The 19,733-nt window shown below is 33.7% G+C and overlaps 1 protein-coding gene across 9 annotated transcripts in view; it reads right to left on the reverse strand.

Annotated features, from left to right (window-relative positions):
- ZNF516 (zinc finger protein 516) overlaps positions 1–19,733 on the reverse strand; it is a 158,074-nt gene that overhangs the window by 92,248 nt on the left and 46,093 nt on the right. For all 9 annotated transcript variants that reach the window (XM_074202509.1, XM_074202502.1, XM_074202505.1 and 6 more), the window contains one exon: positions 4,799–6,839. In XM_074202509.1, coding sequence (XP_074058610.1) covers positions 4,799–6,704 — 1,906 coding nt within the window. In that variant the 5' untranslated portion in view covers positions 6,705–6,839. The remainder of the gene's footprint in view (positions 1–4,798; positions 6,840–19,733) is intronic.

A 19,733-nucleotide genomic window follows, 5' to 3' on the forward strand; every position in this document is an offset into this window, starting at 1 on the left:
CCATTTGAAAGAATTTAAATGATTACTAATAAAAATTAGGTATGCTGGAATCAAACCTTCTAAAAAGTTAAGAAAGAACTGCCAAGCATGGATATAGTAATTTTACTATATATAAAATATATATGTATATGCACAGACACTTATTTGTTTAATGGTAGCCATGTCTAGAGTGGAGGAAAGGAAAAAAGGAAAAATAGAAATATATACAGTAATTTTACTATATATTTAAAAGGAATAGCAAGTTGTATATAATAGATGTGCAATTTAATGTGCAATCATCTTTAAAAAGATAATAAAAATTATAGTATGTTTTACTCCATAAATTAAAAATATTTTTTAAAGTTACTTTAGAGAGCATTTTTGGTTCAGTGTTAGGGTAAGAAAGTATGCAAAAATTAAGACTTTAGATGACATAAAGGATGTATGTAGCTTACTTTTTCTTGGAGTTTGTCAAAGGAACAAAGTTTGAATAAATATTAGGAAAGTAAACGATTTTAGTTTTTGTTTGTTTTTTGTGGGTTTTAAAAAAAAAAAAACCTTAGGCAAATTTGTAGGTGGCTAGGAAGAACCAAGTAAACAGAGACTGAAAATATTAGAAAGAAGGAACAGGAGAAGCTCAAAGACCCAGAGAAGAGGGCTGGCCTAGTCAATGAAAAGTACTATCTCTTCCCCAGAAACAAATGAGAACAGAATGAGGAATGGTGTAGAGGGGATTAGGGGTATGTAGTAGGGAAACTCAGAGAATACCAGTATGAGTGTGTTTTTCCTTCGTTATTCTCTATGCCTGTCATCAAGGTTAAAGAAAATAAAAATTATGCACTAATTTTTTAGACTTTCTCAAGTTATCAGGCAGTGAGTGATTTCCAGAATCATGTGTCTATGACAAACATATTATTTTTCAATTAATTAAAATATTGCAAGCTATAATTTTATGTAAGGGAAAATACAAAATTAAGTACCTAAAGGTCAAAGAAATGTTCAAAGTTAAAAAATAAAATTATAACACAATCATGGCTTACTGGGCAGTTCTCACAAGATGTGAATATTAATTTCCTCAAGATAACTGCTATAACTTTTTAAGATTGATTTTTTGGAATTCCACTTCTTTATGAATATTTAATAAATGGTTTTGTCTTTAATTTCTCTAACAAGAAAAGCTCTTAACAGACAACTCAGAGGAGTGCTGTGAGGATTAACAAAAGATAACTTTAATGTTTACTGTGTTAAATGACATTAGGAGCATTCTTAGAAGTTAGTATAGGTTCTTTGAAGAAAAAAGGCACAAAGAAGGTTTGAAAACTAGAAATATTAGGAACTTCATCTACAAAGTAGTTTCTTCTAAGGACTTGTCCAAATCACACAACCTCTCCGACTCTTTTCATAACAGTTAAATCAGTATATTAAGTATTCCTTGCTTCAAAGTAGCTTTATAAATCTATGATTTAATACTTTTCAAGTACTCTGAGAATTCTAGGTCTAGTTCTGTTTCCCCCATACAAAAATAAAAGATCAATTTATAAGCAAAAATAGTCAAACCTTTAATGGTAAAAGGCTAAAATTTTGGCAGATAGTTTTGTTTTATAAAAATGCACAATCAGCCTAGTTCATAGATTATAGTCTATTCCACAATATTCCATTTCCTTATTTCTTTAATTTACAGTAAATGTGTAAGGTTCCTGTTATGCTACGTCAAAGTAAACTAAAATATAGAAATAACAGCTCTAACCACCACTCTTATGTAAGAAAACACTAACAAAATCTCTGAAATTACAATTAAAACTGTTTTTTCTAATTTCTAGTCTTTAAAATTCCATTGGACAGATTTAGTATTAATTAATATTATCCTCTTAACTTTTTTTAATGGTGTAAAACAGCCAAATGGTAATTTCTCTCAAATAATAAACTGAACTCTCTAAGTGAAAAACAAAACAATTCTAAAAGAGATGAGCATTAACCTGACAGTTTTATCCAATTCTGCTCTGAAAATTAGGTTCAACTTTGTTGGAAGGAATCCAAGAAAGTCTGTGATTGTTGAAGAAAAATGAAAGCTAAGAATTAAACTCCTAAAAAAAAAAATTCCAAGCCCAGAATCTGTTTCTCACAAAAACAAAAATAGAAGGATACTAGCATGCATTTTTGTTGTACTAGACAACTCCAATAAATACAACCTTCATCAAATGAAATTACATATGCCAAGCACTTTGTAAACCTTAAAGCATTATACAAATTTTAGCTGTTATTATTTTATTGACATTAATAATATTAATTCAATATTCTCAGGCAAACCAAATTCCCAATGAAATACCTTGGAAATCTGTCTTCAGGTGAACTCAATTCAGAACAAAGTTCCTAGTATTTGTAATATATTACCAAGAACCAAATCATTTGCTTCATTTCATCACCCTAGTTTTCTCACTAACTTGTGCTTCATCTCCTTTAGTCATTTTCTCCTTCCATTTCAACTAGTATGAGAACAAGTAATTTGTATCACTAAACTAGGAATTTGTGATTTCTACCTAAAGATAGACAAGATCACTCATGACCAGGATCATTCCCACAATGACTACAATGACCTCTCTTCTTCAAGCTTTCTTGATTTAGGATTCCCAGGGCTGACAAGTAATTTCTAATTTGACAGCTTAAGCCCTGTGCAAGAATTCCTTGCAAGCTATGCTCTTCCCATTAATTATTCCAGTCCTTGAATAGGGAAGTGGTGGAATTTTAAGATAGCCATGCCAATCAATGCAACTTCTTTTGTTTTCCAAGATCCTCCTATGTATTCAGCTTGGTTTAATCTGCAGCTTTCTCCAGTTTCAAAGCATGAATGAGGTACTGACACTGTACCTCCAGAAACCCAGTTTCCTGGTTTCCTTCTTAAGGATATTGGTCATGCCTGTTATAATCATGATGAGTAAAAACTGATGTTCAAATTAAAGTACTAAGGCTTTTCACTTTTTTTCAAACAATTTATGGGGGGGGGGTAATTGATGAGGAGTCAAAGAAGAGACAAACCAGTTCTTTTATTACCAAGAAAGTATAGCTAGTCTATATTCTATACAGCTCTAAGGAAGAATCAAAATAACATCTAGGGATTAAGTGTTCATTCAGGTATGGTATGCTAACTCTTTAAAGGGCCTAAGGTGTCATTTAATGGTCTCAAGAATTAGAATCTTCTGATAGGCCAATATTCTAGAAGGTATGAAAGGTATCCTAACCTTTTTCAAACTATAGCTCATCTGCTTAAGATAGTCTTAAAATCAAATTGGTTGGTGGAGTGAGAAGAGAAGAGAGAGAGAGAGAGTAGGAGAGAAGGTATTTTTCCACTGAAAGTCAATAAAAAATTAATAAAGAAAAATTAAAAATTTCTTTTTAACAATTTTAAGGGATTTGGTAAGTATGAGATACTGGTGAAAGCCGAACAAAACCATGGGAAGGGGAACACAGTGGCAGCTGACAGCTCCTTGATTAAACAGGTCAAGCTTCAAAGTGCCAATTAACTGGGTGAGAAGCCATGATTTACCTCCCTGAATGAACATTATAATGTCAAAAGGCATTATGTTTCCGCTGCTTTGCCACAGAATTCATGAGTAAGAATGGACATAGAAAATATAGCCACTATGCCATATATTACCATATATTATCTACAAGTAGAGCCAATAAGATTATCATGATGCAGCACTTGATTTTACATGAGCATACACATGTACTCACAGATATCTATATAATGTATTGTTTTACCTAAGTTTTCCTGTTTAAAATGGGGGTCGTGATCATAATCTTGCTCTGCCTAGCTTAAAAGTTTTGAGTATCAAATCAGATTATACATGCGAACTGAATTTGCAAACTATAAAGTACTATACAAATACTAAATGCCATTACTCCTTTTTTTAATTTGAGAGAAACTACTGCTTCTTATTCTTTTTTAATAAAGACAAAGGACACCCATAACTGATCTACTGTTCCCAAATAATTTCTGTAACTACTTAGCTACAGAATATGCCTTCAGAATCAAGGCAAATGAATATCGATTGTGAAGTTGTTCTTTAAAAGATCATGCTCTACACAAATCGTCAATACAAATATCAAATCCACATGGAATTAATAACAAATATGTAATATTCACATTCATGTAACTATATTCAGACTATAAAAATTGTATTTTTAGATTTTAAAAATGGCAAGATTCATTACTTGTTTTGTTGGTTGAGAACACTATGCAGCTGACAAAGTAGGTAAATCCAATTCAATGACTAAAATGCTTATTTTCCACTTTTGAAGAACAATTAATTGAAAAACTGAAAAATGATGGAGAAGAAAAATAGACAAATTAAACCAAAGAAGTTTACAATGCTTCTTTAAATATTTAGCTACTATTTGGAAAGTAATCTGTTCCAGTTAACAAGCATTGGACCCAGAGGACTAGTTTAATCCAAGGAGATTAATTATAGCTGCATGAGTTTAGAGTTTTTATTTAATGCATCTGTATAAGTTTGAAAGGACAGATAGTGATTCTGTGTTGAGGGGTTGGAAAGAAAAAGTAGTGAAGAAGGGTACAATAGCAAGAAGAATGGAATTGAATCTTTCAAGTGTGAAAGAAGATGCTTCCTGAACTTAGAGGAGTTCTAGTTGCCCAGGAAAGAACACTAGCAGAAAAGTGTCACTAAGGGTAATTTATGCAAAAATACAGGAGCTAATTAATCAGAGGAAAGAGAGAAATATGCAAAAGCAAAATACATTTGTGAGGACATGTGAATATTGAATAAAAGTAACAGAAGATTACATAAAAATGGGGCCTTACCTGGTAATGATTCTGGGGCTCCTTCCTCAAAGCTGTCATCAGCACCTTCCTCTCCCATTCCAGAGGTCAATGAATCCTCGGGAGCTGAAGCAGACCCAGGACTGCTGGGCTGGCTAGTAGAACCTGAGTCCCCTTCACTGGTGGAGCCATAGCGTTCTCTCTGAACCGTGGCCCCACTCTCACTGCAGGTCCGACGATCTTTCCGATGTACCCTGGAATGGAGCACCATTTGGTGGTATGTGCGGAAAATCTTTCCACATTCAAAGCATTCAGTTGACTTATTGTTATTCTGGGTGGTCCTACGGCTCTGGCGGGAAGATGGTCTATAATCCGAATCACCCTGAACTACAAAGCAGTTGTCTCCTAGATGTACGCCTCCAGTCTTATCTGATCGCCCTCCTGAAAAAGTCTTCCTCTTGGGATTGCTAGAAGTCTGGGAATCTTGTTCCCGCTTGCGCTTCTCCTGGCTCACAAGGATGTATTCCCTCTTGTCCTTGTCATAGGTGACATCTGCATCTGCCAAGGCTTCATCCCACCCTCCATACTTCAGATATTCTGAGGGTTCTGCAACTTTTCCTTTGGTGGCCAACTGCCAAGCCTGGTAACTGTTGACAGGATCCAGTTCTGCGACTCTTTTTCCAGACTGCCCACTTGTAACTTTATCTCCCCCTCCAGATGGTCTCAAATTCAGGCACTGTAAGAAAACCTGCTGCGTTTCGGATGGGTCGAGGCTTCCAGGCACTAACCCTTGGGTTTTGTCTTGGGTCCGGCTCCCTTCCACCTTGCGGTGTACAGCATTATGGACCTTTAAGCTCTCGAGGTTTGTAAACAAGTTCCCACACTTGATGCAAACTTCATAGAGGGATAAGCCAGTCACAATGGTTTCCTCTTGTATCACATTATTGATAGTAGCTATGGGATCCAAATCACTTTTTGGTTTGTTTTTGTTCCCAGTTTTGGGGCCATGAGATTTCATGTGATTTTTGAGAAACCAAGGCTCTTTAAATCTCCTGCCACAAATGTGACATCCATGGTCGAATGAGCCCCGGTGCTTCTTCATGTGAGCTTTAAGGAACCAAGTTTGACTAAACGCCTGGCCACAGACCTCACAAGGAAATTCCCCGGGGCTGAGCTCACTCTTGCCATTCTCCACATAGGTCTCTCCATTTGGAATCTGAGCTGTGATATGGTCCTTTTCAATGTGGTTCAGTAGAGTCTCCTCTCTCAAGGTCATATAGTTGCACAGCCTGCACTTGTATGGCTTGTGGATCTGATGGATGTGTTGTTCCAGCTCTTTTTTCCTCTCAAACTTGGTTTTGCAGAAGGTGCACTGGAAGGAGGAGACCTTGTCCTCGTCAGCAGCAGAAGCATCAGCCCCCGCATCCTTCTTGCTGCTTCTCAGCAGGATTTTGCTGTTTTCCATCTGGGTGGCCCCATTCAGGATCTTATTGCAGGCTGAGGTGCTCTTGGTGGGACTCGTACAGCCATCAAGACCCTCAGAAACTCCCATCTCCCCAAGCTGAGCCTCTCCCATCTCTGACTCATGTCCTTGACTTAGAGTTCCTGTACGATGGCTACGAATGTGAATTTTCAAGTTGCCCTTTTGGGAAGCTCTGTGGTCACAGTAAGGACATTTGTATGGCTTTTCCCCAGTGTGCTTTCTCATGTGCTGTGAAAGGGAGCTCTGAAAGGGAAAGCTTTTGCCACAGATGCAACAGCTGTGGCACAGGGACCTATCTCCATCCACCTCATTGCTCTTATTTGCTTTGCTAGGACTAGAGGCTCTTCTCAACTCCATTTCTGCCTCTCTGTTGCGATCCATTTGTACTACTGCACCATTAGCTGTGAGGGGTAAAAGGGCAAGCTTTTGTCCAACAGTGACAGGTAGAGTTGTGCTTTGGATCATGCAGTCTTGAAGAGCAATTGTTCTATCTCTTCTTTTTCAAGTGATATTTTCCCTCTCCAAAGGTAAAAGATGTTCCCAGTATGATTATGTTCAGGCATGTTCTAAACGAACCACATAGAGGATGGCAATAAGCACCTGAAATAGGAAAAGTATATGAAAACTAATGTAAACTAATTTTCAAATGCAAAAAAAGAATTCTTCATATTCAATAGACAGCCCTCTAATTCCCCCCAAATCAAAAGGATTATTCCATTTCTTAAAAAAAGTCACTCATGCAAACAAAATCAAATAAATGCCTATTCATTCATTCCCCTTTTAAAAAAATGTGTTATTCACAGAGATTACATAGAATAATCATTTAAAAATATATCACAGGGGCAGCTAGATAGAGCACTGGCCCTACAGTCAGAAGGACCTGAGTTCAAATCCAACCTCAGACATTTAATCATTTCCTAGCTGTGTGACTTTGAGCAAGTTACTTAACTCCATTGCCTTGCAAAATACATACATATATATGTATATATATATATATATATATAATATATATCACAATCTAAATGAATGTAAGAACAATAAGGAAAATTTCTATGTGAGAAAAATCTAGACTAACAATCAGACTATGTATATGATAATGATGAAAATTTTTTTAAAGAGGAACAAAAAAACCTTGGAAGAAGGAAAGAAAGAAGGGAAAAGAAAGATAGAGCCAGAGGACTTTATTTGAAATACAGCTATCCCATTTATTAGGGAAAGCTAGGTGACACAGTGGATAGAGTACTGGGCTTGGAATTAGGAAGACCTGAGTTCAAATCCTATCTCGGACATTACTAAGCTATGCGACTGGGCAAGTCACCTAACCCAGTTTGATGCAGTTTCCTTATCTGTTAAATAAGTTGGAAAAGGAAATGGCAAACCATTCCAGTATCTTTGCCAAGAACTGAACAACTGAACAACAACAACAACAATTAGCATTTAATAGTTCTGTAACCTCTTTATGTGCCTCAAAATTTTCATCTATAAAATGGATAATACTTGCATTGCCTGCCTCAAAGAGATGTGCAACTTAAATGAGATAATGCATGTAAACCAAACCATTGTGTCAGCTATAATTACTATTATTGAGAGAAGAGACAGAGAAGAGGAATGATCTGTGATAAAAACTGCATGATAAATTTGTGAGTATATTACAAATATAAGGTATATTATTCTATAGATTAAACAAACAGAACAAATCAAGAGAGACCTGAGTTCAAATCCAGATTTCTGACTCTTACTGGAAGTGTGAACATTAGCAAATCATTGAACCAAGTTAAGCCTCTGATTTCTGCTTGCTGAAACAGAAATAATAATAATACCTATAATACTGACTTCATAAGGTTGTTATGAAAATCAAAAGAGATATTGTATATAAAAGGCATTTTGCAAACCTTTGTGATGTATATGTCCAGTTATTATTTAAATAAGGAAACGATTTAACTAAGAGTCATCATATTATTAATCCATCAATAAAAACTTAATTAAGCACTTACTCTGTACCAGACAAACTATTAAGATACAAAAAGAAGCAAAAAATTCATGTTCTCAAGTAGCTTATAATCTAATAAAGGAACAAACATGCAAACCAATATATATGAACCAAGCTATATGTCGCATAAATATTTAGGAAAATAACAGAAGGAAAGCACTGAAATTAAGCCAGGTTGGGGAAGCTTCCAGTAAAAGTGAATGGGACAAAATTCATACTCTGATCCTGCTTCTGTGACTAATTCAAAGTACAATGCTGAGAGCAAAAAAGTTTAATATAAAGAAAATTTGTTTAGAAGAAAGAAGCTCTAGGTCAAGCCCCTGGGTCTGCTATTGCTTACTAATTCATTTCATCTTTCTGGCCTTCACAACTCTTACCTGTAAACAATTTGCTAGACTAGATGCTATCTAAAGTCTCTTCCAACCTTAAGTGTAGATACTAATCACAAAATGGCCATTGAAAATAGGTATCAGATCATCTCTATGCAAGTATTCAGAAAAAAATGTGATTCATTCAAAAAGCATAACTGAAACATTTGAAAGAGTTGTATAAAGGAGACTATTAATTTACAATTAAATAGGTGATAAGCAGAATAAACAAAAAAGTGCTTAAATAAAGTAGTTGTAAAACATTCAAATTTTAAGGCAGCTAGTGGTACAGTGAATAACAGAGCACCAGTTAAGAATCACTGGACTAAGGGCAGCTAGGTGGTACCGTGAATAGAGCACCAGCCCTGGAGTCAGGAGGACCTGAGTTCAAATCCAGTCTCAGACTCTGAAAAATTACCTAGCTGTGTGACTTGGGCAAGTCACTTAACCCACTGCCTTACAAAAAGCAAAAAAAAAAAAATTATATTTCAATAACCTTATTTACATTTAGAAACCTAAGAAAACTCTTGGGCAGAGTATTTATTCTACATTTCTCAAGTCAGAGCTAATATTCTGAATCCTGTAAAGAGCCCTAATGCTTTTCTAGATTTGTACAAAACTCCTAAAGATATAAATATAAAGCCTACATCTTTATTAACATATTATTAAAATACATATTCTATTAACAAATGTAAAATAAACAGTTCATTTACTAAATGTTTATTTAATTGAATCAAGAAAACAATTAACGGAAATGTCTGTATCCATGTATACCCTTAAGTAAATCAAATAACATATGTACTATGCTTTGCAAACCTTAAATTGCCATATAAATATAAAGGTCATTATTATTATTAGGTAGAGTGTTAATTTTATTTAAGAGTGGAAGTTTTCTATAGAATAGATGGTCTAAAACTCATTTTGAGTCTTCAGCATTCCTACTTTACTTGATTTAGCTCTTCCTATTCAGAGCATGAGAACAACCTGTACTAAGTTTACTATTCCGACTAAAACAGAGTCTGAGAAAATATACATGTCTTAACAAGATGTCTAATGGTCAAATATTAAGCAATACTGAAATCCAGATGCAAACTTGAGTTTTAAAATATTGTAATAAATTCAACTATTAAAAACACTAACATTATTACATTGAGTAACTTTTTAAAAAAATTTGACAAATTATGTATAACATACATATATACACATGTGTACTCAATATATACAGTGACAAGATTTGTCACTATATGTGACATTCACTAGCTTTTACCATCTGCCTTCCCTTCCCCCACTACCACCACTTTTTAGCCACCAAAAGTAGGAGGGGAAACCATATGTCAGCCCTGTAACAAATGAGATAAGAGAAAGAATATTGGTTGATAGTAATGGAAGAAACTTGTAATCCATAATCTTTGGGAGGGTGAGCAGAAAATTCCCCAGAAATATCCACTCAGAACTGAGAATTTTTGTAGTAGTGGATTCCCTTATTTCCTGCTACTTTTGTTTATTTAGTCAATGTTTTTTAGTCAATGTCCTGGATGACAAGAGGATAGTCATCACTTCTACCTTAAAAGTGAGCTATCACCTACAACAAAAAATGCATTTCTAAAACTTTGCCACTACACATTCTATATAGCCTCAACATAATGAGAAAACAATGCAAGTGTAAAATATCTTCCCACACACGTGCTATATGCCCTCAACATAAAGGGGAAATACTTTTGTTTAGAATTTCATTTTTCAATCTTTTCAAGTCCCAAGCAAATATTCCTTAGATTTCTGCCACAGAAATATCAATCAGCATAAGTAAAGACAAAATTGTTTCATTCAGGATATTGTTTACTTCGATATAAGACATAAAATTAAATCAACTCATTACTAGAAACATGACAAAAAATACATTACAAGACACAAGGGGAGAAGTTTCTGAGAGAAAGATCTAGATAATTATGTATTTCATTATCTAATGTTTGTTAAATGTGACATGCAAATACTAGTATCAGCATAAAAATAAAGCTGAACATTTTCTAAGATAGCATTTTAAATTATTTTAAAGTAATTTTTCTTATGAGTTTTAATTTCAACTATCATTTTATAATCATTTTGCCAATAAGTTTCATTTTAGTTAAAACTCTTGTCTATAGGATTAAATGAGCTATCAAAATTTTTTTTATCCTTAAGACACATCTTGAACTAAATGTCTTCAACTTTTTAAATGAAGCATTTTTTAAATAAAATTAGAAACCTAATCAGATAATCTCATATTGTTAAAAGAGAAAAACATAATTTCAAGTAGTCTAGGACCACATGTGTAATAATTATACAAAGGGAACAAGCAAATAGCTCCCTGATCCCCAAAATTAGTGTCTCAGAAGTAATTTGAAAGGACAGAACTACTGGACACATGGCTTTGTTTCATTCAGCATGTAGTTTTAGTCTATGTAACCAAGACAATAAAGTAACCTATTAATAAGACAAAAAGGCAAGGCCAAGGAGAACCAGTTGGTAATAAATAAGAATGAATACAAATCTTCACCTTACACTCAAAATGGCTTTTTCAGGTAAAAAGGTTGAAAATAAATTTTCTGAAATAAGAGTTCTCTTTTTTCTTTTCTTAACACCAATGCTTAAAAAAAAATCACATAAATTAAGACCGTTCAAGAATAAAGTGATTCATTTAAAAATGTCTTGTTTTATTCAATCTGATACCACATTGTGATGATCTGCATCAAAACTATTTTTTTAAAATCTCCTTACTTATCTCTCCCTATTCATTACAACCAGAGTTTCCTCACTTTTTCTCTGGAATATCATGATAATAGCCAGTAATAGTTAGCACTTATATAGAGCTTTAAAGTTTGTAAAGCATTTTATATCATCTGATTCTCATAACAATCCTGGGAGATAAGTGCCATTATTATCCCCATTTAATAGATAAAAAAACAGGCATATAGAAAAGTTAAGATTCTTATGCAGGGTCACACTACTAGTATCTGAAGTCAGATTTTAACTTAGTATTTACTGATTCCAAATCCAACACTCTATCCACCATGCCACCTACCATGATATCATATGAGAAGCACTGAAAATTAAATAATTTAATTAATAATTAAATAAAAGGCATTTTTCACTTGTATTCTAGCTGTTTCATATAAACTCATTTTCCTCACTTATCAGATTGGGGCTAAAATTTTACCTGTCTCAGAGCAATGTTATGAAGCTTAAATAAAGGTCAGATAAATAATGGAAAGAGCTAGGCTTGGTGTGTAACCTTTAAAACACAAGTTATGGCCATTATTAATTATAATAAATAAAATCAAATTAAAACACAATCTGTTATTACATAGGTTTTAGAGAATCATCAATCTGGGTGCTGGAAAATAACCTTAGTTATCTAGTTCAATTTCTTCCATATGAGGAAACTAAGGCCCACAAAAATTAATTTGGATTGATCTCAGTTCAAAATTTAACTAAGACATAATAACTATGGAGTAGTTCCTTTCTTTGCCAATAACATTATGAAAATGTTCTATTTGCTCTTAGGACTCACCAAGTCATTTAGATTCTTCACCAAATTTTTAAAAATCAACTTTTTGCTCCAAGACACTGCTCTGAAGGGACCTCTATTCCCTCTGTGTGGTATGAGTTCCAGAATCTCCAAGAACCCCCAAAAAAGTAACTAGGCATTTTTCCTTTTAAAAGCCCCCAAATTAGGAAATACAATTTTCATTTTATTTTATATTCTGCCAGTTTAAAAGTGATATTCCAAAACTAGCTTGACTACAAGTACTTGTGGGGAAGCTTAAATATACTCATTTATTCTACTTTTTAATATTTTTTCTCTTAGATTACAGTTCACTCTCACCTCTCTGACAGAGCTCCCTAGCTGCCCCTGATCCCTCATCATCACTATAAAATCATCCCATTTAGGAAAACTGTTTCTTGAAAATTAATATTTAATGTAGAAATACATGTAAATGTAGAAATGGGAGTGATTACAGTGATAGACGTAGAGAATGGGCATGATCTGGAGAAACCAGTCTAAACATAAAAGAAACTTCCTATTGAAGAAATAAAGTGGCTTTCCCCCATGGCCACCATTAAAATAGCCAAAAGTTTCTTATAGGCCTTTCAAAAATGCATTCAAAAATTAATCTCTTCTAACTGATCTAAATGAATTATTATCATATCTTTGCAATAATTCTTGTTTAATGGGAAGCAGTTAAGAGTTTATGAAGAGTCTGATGTTTTTTTCTTTGTAAAGGTAAAAAGAAGTTCATTGTTATCAAAACCTCAAATTTGAGAAAACTCTCCTTTCCTGAGCCCAATTGAAAGTCTTTATCTGAAAGGTAATAAATAAGCCTTAGTGATCCACCTTATCCTACCTCTACATGGAGGCAAATGGGCAAATTTTTGCTTTATCTCTAGGGGGAAATGGTTTACATCTCAAAAACAATAAATATACCACAAAACTCAATTCTATTTAAATGAATTCCAGGATTTTAGAAAAATTCCCACTTCACTTTATCAAACATTAAAGAAGTACAAGGAACACATGTAGTTATAACTTTCCTGGAAGGTAGTGACCTTACAGGTTCACTAATCTTATAAAACTCATAAACATAAGTTTTCTATACAAACTAGAGTTAAAGAAAATAGAGCAACTCAAGGAGAATAGAAGGTAAAAAGGTAGAATTTATATGTTTTAGAATACACAATGACATTATGTCAACCTATACACACAAAACAACGCATAAACCAATTAGAACATATTCTGTCATAATAAATCACAGTTTTGTTATTATTATAACTTTTTCCAAAGCTGAAATTGAGAACTTGCCAGACTAAACTGTTTAATTGTTTAGACATGAAAATGGCTTGCTGATTACTGTATGAAAATAGATTTCAAATCCTTTTTTTATTTTTTGAATTTCCCTTGAGATCTAATGAACAATTCAGAGTTATTTTTGGAAAACACATTTTTTCTAATTGTGGGAAAAGTAAAAGAAAGGCCACATTCAGTAAACTGAAAATAAAAAATGAATTAAAATGAAAAATGAAGTCCAATAAATTCTAAGATTCAGAGTTATATGAGTATGTAAAGTTTTAGCAGATTTGGGGATTGTTTTTCTTTATTAGCCAATATACACCCCTCTCAGAGGAATTGAGTGAATTTTAAAAGATATGTACTTACATTTACTTTGAGATAGTTATAATTCATAGTTAGAGCCACTTAGCTAATAAATAACTACCTGAATTTAAGTAAGAACCTTGGGATAAACATTAACTTCAGAAGCTAGTACAATCCCTAAGATACATACTATAGGGTACTCTAAGAGAATTAATGCAGTTTCTTAAAGTACCCAGAGCAGCAGAGGATAGAGCACAGGACCCAAGGGTCAGGATGACCTGAGTTCAAATGTGGCTTCACACATGTATTAGCTGTGGGACCCTGGACAAGTTACTTGATCTAGTTTGCCCCTGTTTCCTCTTCTGTAAATGAACTAGAGATGAAAATGGCAAACAATAGAGTTTGTGTGCCAAGGAAACAACCCAAATGGGGTCAGAAAAAGTCGGACACAACAGAGGCAACTAAACAACAAAGTGCCTCATCATGCTAAAAGGGAAAAAACATAAAATATGTCAGACTCAAAACATTTCAGTACAAGAAGGAAAATGTAGCCAAAGGAGTGTTTACTATTCAAAACAGGAATGTGAACTTAGCTGCAAGAGATGTGGAATATGTAGCAACTTTGGCACATTTCAGGTTACCATGAGATGCAAGTTACAGGACATTAATGTATAGCCTAGTATGTTTTTTTCCTATTTCCTTCTAATATTGCACTGGCTTTAAAAACAATAGTTTAATAAATGTTTAGTGGCTAACAAGAAGTGACATAAATAATATTAACAAAATCATTTATAACAAGAAATGAGGTAGCCCAGTCTTATAATAAAAATAACAGAAAAAATACATATATATACACACACACCCAGACACACACACACACACACACACACACACACACACACACACACACAGCCACAGTTGCAGCACATTGGTAAATACCCTTATGATATTAAATAAGAACCTGAAGAAAGTCTTTAACATATAAGGGAGGTAATCTATGGGTACATTAGAGGGAAAACTTGAATGAGAATCACACTAGAAGAGACCTAGAGAGACTCAAAAGCTGGGCCACCCACAAAGCATTTCCTAATGAAAGATTCAAGTCAGTTCATTTTAATAAGCATTAATTATAGAATTAGTATTGTGTTTGGCACTAAGGATACAAAGACAAAAATCAAGCCTGTCCCTGCCTTCAGAGAGTTTACATTCCCAAGAGGATAACTGAGGAAGCCAGAGACAAGGACACAGTTACATAAATACAAAAACTAGAAAGAAATTCCAATGGGGGAGGGGAGAATAGAACACTAATTGCAGGAGGAATAAGGAAAGAATTGATATAAGAAGCTGCACTTAAGATGAATCTTGAAGGGACATATAGATCCTTAGAAGAACTGAGTTTTCAGTCAAGAATTCTGGGTAACTGGTGATAGCCTGGTTTTATAACACATGGCAAAATACTGAGTCTGGGGACAATCTGTCTGGAATTTAGCATGTATGTCCCCATGTATTAAATGAAATGAGTCTAAAATAATAGGTAGGAGTCAGATTGTTAAGGTGTTCAAATACCAAACAGAGGAATTTGCATTTTATTCCAGAGACAAAAGGGAGCAACTGAAGCTTCTAGGGCAAGGGAATGACATGGTCAGAATTATGCATTAGAATTGATTATTCATTTGGCACCTTTGTAAATGTGGATTTGAAAAGGGAAACCATTGAAGACAGGGGTGACCAATTATGAAGTTACTGCAATATACCAGGGGAGAATCAATCAGGGTCTAAACTAGGATGTTCCTTAAGTGAGTAGAGGGAAGGGGATGTATGAGAGAAATGAAAAGGTGGAGCTGAACAAAGCACCTTGTTTTCTTATCCTAGATTTTCCTTTTCCAAAGAAATCCCAAGCACCATTGCAGTTGAATTTATTTTGTCTCTGACAACATTCTTTTTCATACTTTTTTAAAGTCTCATTGCATGCTTAAAAACTTTTATTTTTTATTTTTTGTTTGCAGTAGATAACAGCTTGCTAATCAGCAAACTATCATGTACTTTTATAAGGAGAAAGTGAGAGAAGATCTTTTAATAGAATATTCCTAAATTTGTAGCAAATTCCAACACTGCAGAGTAAATTAGGATTATATGAAAGCTAATGATTTTATTTACATTCACAGAACCAGCTAAGTTATTAATGCAATCAAAACCCCATTCAGACACTGAACCAGTTTTCATGGAAGGCTCAATTATTTAGAGTCATCATCACATATACATCACTAAACAACTCTTGAGTTTTGTTTACACCTGCCCAAATTGGCATAGTGGGCTGCACCAAGGAACCAAAGGGGCTGCTAGAAAAATAAACATCATTTCTAGAACTAAACTTATTTCAGTATTATTCTTTTAAAGTCTAGAGATAGCAATAACAATCTTTTTCCATGAAAGTTTTCAATTTGTGTTTTCATTTCTATTACAATAACTGTTGTCTTTCAACTCTTGTTTTCATTAAAGATATAAATATCATTCTGCTAAAAATTTACTTGGGATCTCTAGATAACTAGCATATCAGTCCTCCTTTCAGTTCAGCACTCAGATATTAAATTCACAAGAGTTCAGAAAGCAAAGATAAACTGTACACAAGCCTCAAATTCTGTAATGATTGGTTGACTGATTGATTGCTTGTCTATATGGCCAGACACAGAGGAATTTTTAGGAATACAGAGAGGGAAGGAAAATGCACTTCATTTAAACAAAAATCAGCCTTAAAAATAAAAACAAAATACTTTTTTTTTGATAGGGACATATTGCAAAGACGTAACATGTTTCAAAAGCAGTCAACAATGCCCATGTCCCTCCCACTGGTTCTTAGGGATTTTCTAAAGAGATAGTTCTATGAAAAGGTTATTCTTGTGCCCTGCTGCTATAGGGTATGTTGAGAAACACATGTACTGAGCGGGTGAGAGCCTGATTCTGTGTTTCAGTCTACTGGCCATGTTTGTCCTCTTGGAGACAATGAAATGTACTTTAGTTGTTACACTGTAGTATTATGAGCAATGAATGAAAATACATCATTAACATCCTGAACAAGCTTATCTTACTACTATGACAAAGGGACTATTCTTTAACAAATGAAAAAAATTCCATAACAACAATGAAGAGTTCCTCTCCCTAAAAACCATTCTGTATAAGATTAACAATTGCAGGCTTATATCCCACAGACTTGGATACCAAAGAGCTACAAGAAGTGATGCATTCACTATTGGGAGAGTAAGTACCATTGATGACAAGGCCTTGGGGCTGCTGCTGTCTCAGACCAATCAATAATACATTATGAACAAACTAAATTTCCACTCTAATATGAAGAAATGAAAAAAAAAGAGAACTAGTCAGCAGCACTCACAAAAAGCTTCACTGCATACCGCTATCATCAAAAAAGTTATCAAATATTGCCAATCCCAAGATTTAAGCTTTCAGAATTACCACTAACCTCAATGTCAAAGCAGTTTCCAAAAATGAATAGATTCAATTACTAAACTGAAATTTTTATTTTAAAAGTGAGCCTAAACTCATTCAGAAAATAAAATGTAATAATGAATCAGAACAAAACATGACACAATTATCACATCCTCTTTATAAAATGCTCTTTCAATTATTTGACAATACGAAATAAAGGCTTTTATTAAGTTAGATGCCCAAATGTCTAACTGGTTGATCATAGAACTTTAGAGGACTGCAAATGTGTGATAGTCACCTAGGCAAAAAGCATCAGAAACTGTTAAGCATCCTTCAACTGTCACATATCTAATCATTCTTTGCTGTTATTTAACCAAAAACAAATTATTCATATTTTAATCAAGTTTAATTATTAAGTACTGTCCAAAGAGCTGTTATATGAATGGTGAAGATGAGGAGTAAGGATAAAATGTGTATCATCAGAGGTGATAAAATGTACAAGTAAAATAGAACCATTAAAAGTTACTAGTATGGATGCTAAGCAAAGGTGATAGTGATAGCCAAAATTTTTGGTGCATAATACTGTCTATTCCCTATTTTCCTGATATCTAATGACCAACAGTAAAATCTGGCCTCAAAGGAGAATGGAAAAGAAAAAAAAAACTCAGATTAATACATAATGTGATTAGACATAGAGAGGCCATGAAATCAAGTGGTACAAATTAAATATGTGATGTTTTGTTTTGTTTTTTGTTTTTTTAATCTTTTTTTATTTCCATGGTCTTTAATAATGCGTTAAGAAGTCAAAAACCATTATCCTAGCACAAAGGTTTTGTGTGTGTGTGTATGTGTGTATGTGTGTGTGTGTATACTAATATGATTAACATATAATAAGACGTTCCCATTTGAGAATTAGGAAAAATCCTTTCAAAATCAAAGGGTAAACAAATCCATGCACATCAATTTATTATACTTTCCAAACCATTCTTCTCCAAATAATTAACCTTCAGGAAGCTAAGAGAAGCTAGATTAACAGAATCTCTTGTTCTTCTTGCACTTTACACCAGCTAACTTATTCAAATCAACTTCACTACTATGACCAGTTCACATAACACATTTGGATGTACATGTCTAGTATTCCTGCAGCAAGCACCCAGCAGGGCTACTATAGTTAATGATCTTGTCACTATTTCCATTAAGAACCCTATTTCCAGAGGCTTAGAACTTAGCCATTTTAAATTGCATCTGGTCCAAACTTGGCAGCTTAGATAAAGTCATACAGGCGTCAAGGGGGTGATTTACTTTTTACAAAGAGAGTTTACACATCTCTTAATATGCATATTGACGATCAAAAAATTGCTAAGATATACCTCAGTAATTTTCACATCATGTATGAAAACACTGTGACAGAGTCATACAACTCTTTCAGAAGTAATTAGTCAATCAAACTGGAAAATCACTGAAATAACCTTCAAAATAAATGAGGGGAGAATAAAATCAACTCAAATGTCCATTTTAAGGGAAAATTTAGAAATGTTATCATGAAACTAATAAAACTCTAATCTGATTCTTTGTATAAAGCCTTATGAAATTATAATATTGACAAAGTCAAGAAATCATTCACAAAAATAAAACAACCCTAAAATGTATTCTTATAATTTTAGAGATTTCTTAGCAGAAAAAGTTAGTATATCTGAAATGATGAAAGGTAAAAATTTATGAGATGCCCCTATTATGTAATTCCTTTTGCCTGAACACACCATTTTTAAAAATTTCATTGTGATTGGCAGGCAAGACTGACTATTACAGCTCTAAATCTATGTTCCTATCATTTTAAACCTGTTCATAACAGTATATATATTTTTCCTATATGCACAAAATAATAAAGGACAAACATTGGGCCACATCCCTTCTCCATTCCTTTACCCCAAATCAACATTTCTCCTATCACTATAAAAAATGGATTACAGTTAATTCCCATTCTAACATTATTATCTCCTTTCCAAGTTCCATTTTATGAAAGAGCCTAAAAATTCCCACCATCAAATAAAAGAACTGTGCTCTAGAATACAAAGAGAGAGACAATTATGTGCAGCAAGCCAGAAAGCATTCTGTTAAACATTACCTTCGTAGGTAATGCTTCTTAGCATAGAAACTCAACCAAAAAACCCTTATTTAAGGATGAGCACATTGGAAAAAGTATATAAGTAAGCAAATCAATAATCAGTTTTCTTGAATATTATTTAAGCACACACACACACACACACACACACACACACATACATACATACATACAATGCATCTGTAAAAATATCCTGGGGTTTAGTGTATTTTAGTAGGGTTGCTCTAAGGCATATCATGTGAGCTGTCATTTAATATTTTTTGCTTGCCATATCTAAAATTTTAATCAATATTTAATGAAGACCAAAATTCTAAATGAATGCGTTCTCCAAAAATCGTTGCACAATATATAATGTGTGCAATGTGAGCTTGTACAAGTTTATTTCTGTATATATATATATATATATATATATATATATATATATACACACACACTAGCTTATCAC

The sequence above is a fragment of the Macrotis lagotis genome, chromosome X (genome assembly GCF_037893015.1).
Source record: "Macrotis lagotis isolate mMagLag1 chromosome X, bilby.v1.9.chrom.fasta, whole genome shotgun sequence".
NCBI lineage: Eukaryota > Metazoa > Chordata > Mammalia > Peramelemorphia > Peramelidae > Macrotis > Macrotis lagotis.